The following is a 9436-nucleotide window of genomic DNA, read 5'->3' on the forward strand; positions in this document are numbered from 1 at the left end:
TGCCAGGACTGCAGGTGGAGGATTAGCTTGCTGTGGCAAGGCGCCAGCCCCTTATACTGCTTCCAATTTGGCTTTTATTTGGAATCAGAAATTCCAGGGTGTGGTGAGAAGTATGCTCCAATGTTAGAATTCAAACCCAGTAAACAGCTCAGCCAGAAACAAGAGAAAATGTGCCCTTACCCGATTCACAAATAATCCCAGCGTGTAGCCGACACTCTGTTTTGACACTGTCATCCCGGGCACAGATCTAAATTCCAGCAGTCACACAGGGGCCGGAGTTGAAGCCACCCGAGCCACATCCTCCTCGGAGTGCCTGCGTTATCACCGTTTATTTTGGTGACCGTCCGCTAAACAAAGCAGGGACACGCAGCGCCATGGGTGTCCGAGGCACACACCGAGTGTTGCGAGCTTGGACTGAGCCCAGCTCCGCCAACGCACCCCAAGAGCGAGGCCTGGGGCTGAGTGCTGTGAAGGAGCTGGTCCTGTGTGCGGTGGTCAGCTTCCTAAGGGACAGGCTGTGGCCGAGGGTGTGTCGATCCTGGATGCAGACATGTACATGTGTGGCAGAGATGGACACGCCAACGCAGGCACATACGTGAGACCTCAAGGGTAACAGTGGCAGTGAACACTCAGACCAACCAGAGGCATCTTTTACCACCAGGCTATACCTGCAAGCACAGGACAAGCACACCCACCTTCCATGTCCTCTGCAGCCCAGAGTACCCCCATTACCCAAGTCTGGGACAGCCCCCCACCCCAAGTGGTAGCTCTGGGGGGAGATTGTGCTGGAAGGGAGAAACTGAGAAAGGGCTGCGGTGTGAGGGGCCAGGGGCCTGGGTGCCACTGGCCTGAGTGTCAGCTGCAGGAGGAGGCAGGGAGGACCACCCACAGACCCTCCCCCACCACGCACACAGCCTGTGCACGGGCTGCTGGGAGGACGTGGACGTGCTGGCCGCCTCTGCCTGTTGGAAAGTGCATGGCTGATGGCAGGCTGCAGCACACGGTGGCCACGGAGAGGGAATAGCACAGGCAACCGGGTACAGCTGTCCCCGCTGGGCCTCCCTGGGGTGAAGTCAGGGGTCTGGCTACTGTGTACCCCGGGAGGCGTGGGCACAGGTTTGAATGTCCACATCCTACGTGACAGCACCAGGGTTCAAGTCCTGCTCAGATCCAGACTCCAGCTAGACGCTGGGACAGCAGGTGGTGCCTCTGTAAGAGTCAGGATGGAGGTCTGGGTCCTCAGTCAGCCCAGGCTGCGGGGAGGTGGGCCAGCAGGTGTTGGGAGCGCTGCCCCTCTCCCCCTGTACCCATCCAAGAAGTCAGTAGTTAGACAACTGGGTAGTTCTAAGTAACTTGGCTAAGATATGCTGCAAGGAGCCGGCGTGTCCTTGCAGAGGGGTTGCTGGGCTCTCTTTCCCTGAGACTGTGAGCTCTGGGGACAGGCTGCATTTCACATCCCTACCCTGGCCACCTGCTAGCCTTGGGTGGCAGCCCCAGAGTCCTGTGCCTCAGTTTCCTGAACTGTAGAGCAGAAGCAGGACAGTCGCTCTTTGCCTGACCGGGGCTGTGGGGCCGGAGGGTCTGGCCGCAGCGGCTTCCCCCACAGGGTCAGGCCATGTCACGGCCAGCCAGACGGCAGCCAGCCCTCGGTCACGAGACTGACTGTCCCCTGTGCTCTCCAGGGCGTAGCTGAAGGGTGTGAACGCCATGAGGCGCAGTGGGGGCGTGCCAGAAGCTGCCTGTCACCACCTAAGCTGCCAGGGCACACAGGCGGCCGCCCGCACAGGGGGCTTCGGGGAGCAGGACCGAGAGCTTTGGTGTATTGGGGGCATAGAAGCACTTGAAGCTTATGCTTTTCCCCAAAAACTGATGGAAGATGCAAATTAGGAAAAAGAAAAGTAGGTTTCAAATCACCCCCTTTTTTTTAACACAATAAACTTTGCCTGTAAGTTCTGTTCTGGCTAAGACAAGTCACTGCAGATGGGGTTGATTAGGAGGCTTTACTTTGGGAGTGGGGTGGGCCCAGACCCAGAGCCAGTGGGACAGGGATCCTGGGCTGTGTGCGTCCTGCAACCACACAGCCAGACACCAGAGATGGCGGAAGGTGCTCCCAGCGCCAGCTGCAGGAGCCAGGGAGAGGCCGAGGGAGATGAGGGAGACGCTGGGAGCTTGGCAGATCTGCTTGGAATAGTTGCAACAATTTCAGCCAATGCAAAGGCACCAAGTTACTCTGCTGATACTCGGCCAGGAGAGTTCTTTTCCTATACTTTGTAACCAGCCTTCCGTGGGTCCCGAGGCTAGGGTGCCTTGGAGACCCAGTTGGCTGGCCTGGGTTCTCTCTCTTGGATCCTGGGTCCATTCCTTCCCCCACCCCCAGTTAGGGGTTCACTATTTTCAGACTGAACCTGCCATGCAACCCCCTCCACCTCAAATCCAGCCAGCTAGCCATGTGGCATTGGCATTGTGCCTGTGTGCCACTACCCGCACCTCACTCCGTCAGGGCCCCACCAGGCAGGCCCTCTGCCATCCTCAAGGTGGCTGGTCCGAGGAGGGCAGGTGGACAAAGAGAAGCAGGGATGGGGCAGCCTTCACAGGATGTGTAGAAGGAAGGGGGCTCCTTCCAGCGCTGTGGAAAGCTAAGCAGGAGGGAGATGAGAAGAGCTCAAAACAGATAAGGCGCCCCCAGCCCCGGCTGCAGACTCAGCTGGCAGCTGCAATTCTTGCTGTTATTAGGAGTTGAGGGGCTCCTGCGGCCTCTCTCTCCCTCACAGCAGCCCCACCTCTCCCAGGAGCATGGGTCCCTTCTCTCTGCCCTTCCTGAGAGCTCTCCTCGCTGCTAGCAGAGCAAGCTAGTGCGGAGCGGCGATCCCCCAGGGGATGGCACGGCTGGGAGCAGGCTGGGAGCAGGCTGGGAGGAGCGGGCAAATATTTATGGAGCGCACGGGTCGGTGCCAGGCACGGGGCGGGCGAGGCGAGATAAGGGGCCGCGGAGGCGCCGGGCCCTGGCCTCCCAGGCTGGATTCCACACGGCGCGCAGCGGGGAGGCCGGGCAGGGACAGGCGCGGCGCGGCGGGGTTCACGTGGAGAGGCGCCTGCAGCAGGTGGCTGGCAGTCCCTAGGAGCCAGAGAAACCCGGGGCGCTGCGCTCAAAAGCCCCTAGGGCCTGCCCCGCATTGGGGGTAGGGTGGGGTGGCGGGTGGGGCGGAGGTCGCATGATCCAGCCCTCTGGGCAGCCGCGAACTGCTGCCCTCTCCTCGGACCCGCTTTGGATGGGGCACGGGTGGGCTCGCACTCTGCAATAATTAAAATACCACCCCCAGTCTGCAAAACCCGCCTTCCTGAGGCGTAGCTTGGCTGGGCTGTTACTCTCGTCCCCTCCTCCCCTCTCTCCCCGGAGCCCTCCCCCTTGGGTTTGGAAACGAAGAGAAAGGAACCAGCAGGTCCTACAGGCAAAGGAGGTGGCTCCTGGCCTGGGGTCTTCTTTCCCAAGACCGCTGAGTTCACGCGGCCGCGATGCCGATCTGAGAAGAACTCATGGGCCATTGCAGGTGCCAGGAGGCACCTGGTGAAGTCCTGGGGCAGGAGTGGTTCACCAGTGACTCTGCAGGCGGACGTGTCTGGATTTTGGCAGATGTACAGGCTGGCCAAGCGATCATATTTGGGGAAAGGGAGTCAGGGCCCTCCCCAGAACTCGACTTTCCCCAAGGCATCCCATGTGGAGTGCTCCACTTGTAGACCAGCTCCCTGCTGATGCACCTGGGCAGGCAGCCAGGTGGTGACCCAAGCTCCTGGGGCGTGCCCTCCTCGTGGGGTGTGCCCTCCTCATGGGGGACCTGGATGGAATTCCCGGATCCTGGCTAGTACGGCAGATCAGGGGCTGGAAGATCTCTCCCTATCTCTCTTGTCACTCTGCCTTTAAACGAAACAAAATTTTTTCCCTAAAGATTTATGTATTTATAAATAAATAATCCATAATTTAATTTGTATTTATAAATTGGAAAGGCAGATACACACAAAGAAGGAGATAAAGAAAGATCTTTCTTTCACTGGTCCACTTTCCAAGTGACTGCAATGGCTAAAGTTGAGCCGACCCAAAGCCAGGAGTTCTGGGTCTCCCATGCGGGTGCAGGGTCCCAAGGCTTTGGGCCGTCCTCCACTGCCTGCCCAGGCCACAAACAGGGAGCTGGATGGGAAGCGGAGCTACTGGGATGTGAACTGGCACACACAAGGCGAGGATTTAGCCACTAAGCTATTGTGCTGGGCCCTCAGTAAATAAATCTTTTTTAAAGAGGGATATTGTTTAAAAATTGACCAAGGAGAGCAGGAGAGCCAGTGAGATGCCTGGGATCCACTCCCTGCCTGGCTGGGCTCCACCCACCCCTTGGAGGGTTGAGATAACCGGAGGGGCTAGGGCTACCCAGGCTGTGTTTCCCAAGTCACCAAATGGTGCTAAGGAAACCACTTGTATTCACCGTATTTCACCCATGCCATGGGGTTGGTGCTGTGGCACATCAGTTAAGCAGCCATCTGCAACGCCATGTCCCCTGGTTCAAGACTCGGCTGCTCCACTTCCAGGCCCCTGCTCCCACATGGAGGCCCGGTGCTGTTCTTTCCTGGCTTAGCCTCGCCCAGCCCTGGCCATCTTGGTCATCTGGGGAGTGAACCAGCAGATGCAAGATCTCTCTCCCTCTCTGTAACTTTCAAGTAAATTAGTCTAAAAAAATCTTCTAAAATCTTAAAAAAAAACAACCCTCGAAAGCGATACAAAAAGCAAGGCAGCTGTTTCATGTTATGCTATACATGTGTGTTTAGGGCTGAACTGGTAAGTTTGAATTTCTTTTTGAAATTTTGTTTTTAAAAAATGAGCATATGGGATATCATTACTTTCTGCTCATTTTTTTAAAAAATGTATTCGTTTATTTGAAGGGCAGTCATACAGAGAGAGGTCTTCCATCTTCACGTTCTCTCCCTAGATGGTGGCCACAACCCCAGCTGGGCCAGGCCGAAGCCAGGAGCCAGGAGCTTCTTCTGGGTCTCCCATGTGGGTGTCTGGGGCCCAGGTTCTCGGACCAGCTTCTGCTTTCTCAGGACATTCGCAAGGAGCCAGGTGGGAATAGAGCCGTTAGGTCACCCCCACAGGGGTGCTGCAGGTGGGGGCTTAACAACCATGCCACAGCACTGGACCTTTTGCTCAATTTTATTATGAACCTGAGCTTGCTCTAAAAATAAAGTTTATTAAGCCAAAAGGATGATTGTTAGATGATAAAGGAGGGGACGGACAGGTCATGATGCTTAGACAATGAATGGTGATGGATAGATGGATTTGCTTGGATAGATGGTACATGATGGATGGATGAGGGATAGGTGGGCGTTTGGTACGGTGACGAGGACACCCCCTGGGGGCCTGGATCCCGTATCCGAGTTCCTGATTTGAGACTCAGATCTTCTGGGGAAGCAGGATGCTACTCACGTGGACAGCCAGGATGAGTTCCAGGCTCCTAGCTTCAGCCTGGCCGTGGAAGGCATTTGAGGAGAAAACCAAAAGTCCTTTATTTCTCAGAGCCTCAGTGTGTCCCCTTGGCTCTCCTCACAGGCGTGAGGTGTGGTCAGTGGGAGAGGGGCCAGGGAGAACGCCCGCCTGCAGGGGAGGGCAGGCACACATGGGCTGCCTCAGGACGACTGGCTAGTGGACCCCTGTGGCATCTTCTCTGGCAGGGGATGGCGACGCTGCAGCTGTCCTCCAGGGACATGTGGAAACGCAGTGGCTCAGGCCTCTGGATCCCGCCCCGCATGTGCCGCGACCTTGCCTCCGCTCACCCTCACAGGCGCTCCCTTCTGGTCGGGGGCGCCCTGGACAGAGAGGCCCTCGTGGTCTGCCGTCCTGCTCGGCCGCCACCTCCACAGGGGAGGGAGGACAGACCTTGGGCTCTCATTCTTTGAATTCACTGCAGCACGTGGCTGGTGGTGGACACTGTAGTGGACATGGAAAGCCTAGAACATTCCACTGCCACAGAAAGCTCTAGAATGTTGGCTTTTGAGGGGGAAGGGGCTGTCCTCCTGGCAGCCCACAGGGCCCGGCACACATGAGGGCATGGCCTTTGCTGCAGGAATGGGGGCAGATTCGACAGAACAGCTGTCAGTCTGGGTGGGCACACAGAGGAGGGGGCCCCCCGGCCTTCCAGGAGCCCCTCGGCACCCCCCAAAAGACGGCTTCCTCACTGTCCTGGGTTCCAGGAACGCACATTTATTCACCGACAGACAGAGGCACAGGGCAGTCCTTGGTTCACTGGGGACCCCCCCAGGGTCTGGCAGTTTCAAAGAGGTGAGGTGTCCAGTGTGTCAATGGGGGAAGACAAGCAGGTGGGGTCTCCCCACCACGCTTCTCCCGTGGGGCCAGCTGCCCTCCGCCTCCTTCTAGGTCACCTGCCTTAAGACACACGTTGGGGCGAGGGATTCCAGGGAGGGGGAAGAAGGGGTGGGGTGGGCGCACAGAGGAGGGGGCCTCTCCTTCAACTTCCCTCCTCCATTCTCAAACAGGGGGCGCTCCTCGGGAGGGCAGAGGACCCGGGGCAGGGGTCAGGAGGCCAGGCCTCCTAACCCGCGCAGGTGGGCTTTGCTGTCCACCTCTTCCTCCTCCATCTCGAAGGCCGAGTGGTCCTGGCTGTCGAAGCAGGAGGCGCTGAGAAACACAGGGTGGGTCGGTGGGGACCGGGGTGGGGTCCCCGGGGAGGGCGGCTCCTCCTTGATGTGTGTGATGGGCAAGGGGAGCCCTTCTCCCTCCTCCTGCTCGGCCTGCGGGGCCGCTGGGGGCTGAGGGGCCTGGGCCTGAAGTGCCTGCAGCGCAGCGGCCCTCTCCAGCTCCGCACGGTGGCACCGCTGGTGGCGCAGGAGGCTGTAGGCGCGCGAGAAGCGCCGTGGGCAGCGTGGGCACGGGTGTGGCGCTGGGCCGCCCGCATGCACCTGCGCGTGGCGGGCCAAGTCTGCCAGGCGCTTGAATTCACGCTGACAGCGCACGCACTGGAAAGGGCGCGCCCCCGAGTGGGTCACGCCATGCTGCCGAAGGTGCGCCCGGCGCCGGAAGCCCTTGCCACACTCCGGGCACCAGAAGCGGGGCTCCCCTGCAGGAGGCCGGGTGGGCGCCGTGTCCCCTCCGATCTGCCCGCCTTCTCCCCCTCCCGAGGCGCCCCCGCACTCGGCCCCTTCACTCCCCTCGGGCCCCTTCCCTGAGTTCCGTCCTGCAGAGGCCTTCTCGTCCTTCTTGGCTGCCCCGGGCAGCGGAGCCAGGAGGCTGAGCGCGCCATGGACGCGGCGGTGCTGGCGGAGGTAGGAGGCGAGGCGGAAGGCCAGGCCGCAGTCCGGGCACACGAAAGGGCGGTCAGTGGAGTGGACCAGCCGGTGGCGCGACAAGGACCAGGGCCTGGCGAAGGCCTTGAGGCAGACGGAGCACTGGTGTCGTTTCGGGCGTGGTGGGGGGCCCCCCTCACCTTCCTGTTCGCCCTCCGGGCGCAGGCACGGGTGCGCCTTGAGCTCGCCCTTGGTGGCGAAGGCTTCGCGGCAGCGGAGGCACAGCAGCGTCCAGTCGGCCTGGAGCAGCACCTGCTTCTCCTCTTGCCGTCCGGCAGCCAGCGCCAGCTCGGCGCTCAACTCCGCTGCCCCGGCCTCAGCCTCCTCCGATTCCAACTGCCGGGGCTCGGCGCCCGCGGGGGCGGCCTGCGGGGCCGGGTCCCCAGCGGACCACGTCTCAGGCCACGCAGTCGCTGCCACCTCCTCCTCCTCCTCTGTGGTGCCCGCAGCCGCCATGGTGGGCTGCTCCGCTCCCTGGTCCTGCGGGCCCCAGCTGGGCTCGGCCGCCTCCTTGGCTGCCCGGTCGATGGCCAGCTCCACCTCGCCGCCCGCGTGCTCCTGGGCCAGGTGGCGCCGCAGCTGCGCGGGCTCCGGGAAGGTGCGGGGGCAGGCGGCGCAGCGCAGCGGGGGCTGTGGCCCGTGGCCGCGCAGGTGGCGGGAGAGGTGCGCCGGCCGGCGGAAGGCCTTGGGGCACAGGGGGCACGCGTGCGGGCGCAGGCCCGAGTGGCTCAGCCGGTGGCGGGAGAGGTAGTAGGGGAAGCGGAAGAGGCGGCCACAGGTGGGACAGGGCAAGGGTGCCCGCGGGGTTCCTGCGCCTCCCCGGCCACGGCCTCGACCCCGGCCTCGACCGCGACCCCGGCCCCGGCCTCGGCCCCGTGGAGTCGGGCTGCCCTGGGCAGGTGGAGGGGGCTGCGGATCCATGCCTGTGGGAAGAGACGGAGACACGGGGTAGGGCCGAGGAAAGACAGGTGTGTGTGGGGCGGGGCAGAGAGGCAGCCAGGGGGTGGGACAGACGGGGTGGAGGGGAGAGAGAGGGAGGGAGGGAGGGGGAGAAAGAGAGAGCTAGAGGCACACAAATGATGGAGAGACAGATAGGGACAGAGAGACAGAGCAAAGCAGACAGAAGAAAGGGACAGAGATACGGGAACTGGGGAGGGGGACAAAGAGATGCAGCCGAGAAGGCAAAGGCAGAATCCCGGAGGGTCGGCGAGAGCGGCGGTGGGCAGAGAGGAGGCGACACAGGGGCGGATGCAGACGGACACAAAGTCAGCCCGGCAGCCCTTGCTCGGAGACCCCCACCCCGACTGCACACTGGGGAGGGGCCAGGTGGAGGCCCCGGAAATGAGTGTGCCTTCCTCAAGCCGGGGCACGGGCAGGGCCTGCGAACCGCGACCCTGTGGGCTGGGGTCCCTGGCCAGCAGCCTCCTCACCAGCCCTGCTCCTGCAGCCCGCAGGGCCTGGGGGCGGGGCGGGGCTGCCAAGACAAGCGGCGGAGGGGCCGGGGCTGGGGGCGCCCGGGGGGCTGGGGCGGCCGGGGCGGGGTGTGTGGGTGGGGGAGGCGGCTGCACGGGGTCCCCGAGGGCGCGCACGGGCTGGGCCCGGCCCGCAGCCCCGGGCGCCATCCGCAGCTCCCGCGCGGCCAACTCGGGCCGGCGGCGGCTCGGAGGCGGCCTGGCTCGTGCGCCGGGCGCCCCGGGCTTACCTCGGCCTCCTGGCTCCTTTCTTCCTTCCCCGCGGCCGGCCGAGGGCGGACGGTGCTGGCGGGGAGGGAGGGGGCCTGAGCGTGGAGGGGCTGGAGGAGGAGGAGGAGGAGGAGGCTGGCTCGGTGTCCCCGCCTAAGCCTTCCCTCCCGGAAACCCGGCTCGTGTCGGGGCCTGCAAGCGGAGACACCGGCAGGAAGGCCGGAAGCGGGGTGCGCGGGGACAGGGGCGCTGGGGTGCGCGGGGACAGGGGTCGTGCGGTGCCTCGGGGCTGGCGCAGCGAGGAGCGACGGGGCTAGCAGGGTCCGGTGCGCACTCACCCGCGCGCCTCTCGGTCCCGCGTGCGCCACGCGCTGTGCCAGGCGGGAGGGCGGCGGGCGCGGGCTCCCTGG

At 62.6% G+C, this 9436-nt stretch overlaps 1 protein-coding gene across 1 annotated transcript; it reads right to left on the bottom strand.

The window, feature by feature from the left end:
- Positions 1 to 6347: 6347 nt before the first annotated feature.
- On the bottom strand, positions 6348 to 9170 carry ZNF579 (zinc finger protein 579). The gene is made up of 2 exons (XM_058674196.1): positions 9047 to 9170; positions 6348 to 8267 (listed from the first exon to the last, which is right to left on the bottom strand). Exon 2 carries the CDS (start codon positions 8263 to 8265, stop codon positions 6577 to 6579), a length of 1689 nt encoding a protein of 562 aa, XP_058530179.1. The 5' UTR covers positions 8266 to 8267; positions 9047 to 9170; the 3' UTR covers positions 6348 to 6576.
- Between the last annotated feature and the right edge of the window lie 266 nt (positions 9171 to 9436).

Source organism: Ochotona princeps, chromosome 16 (genome assembly GCF_030435755.1).
Source record: "Ochotona princeps isolate mOchPri1 chromosome 16, mOchPri1.hap1, whole genome shotgun sequence".
NCBI lineage: Eukaryota > Metazoa > Chordata > Mammalia > Lagomorpha > Ochotonidae > Ochotona > Ochotona princeps.

What these genes read in the sequence shown, in the direction of transcription:
- ZNF579 (XM_058674196.1), bottom strand. Translation starts at nt 8,265, where the DNA reads ATGGATCCGCAGCCCCCTCCACCTGCCCAGGGCAGCCCGACTCCACGG.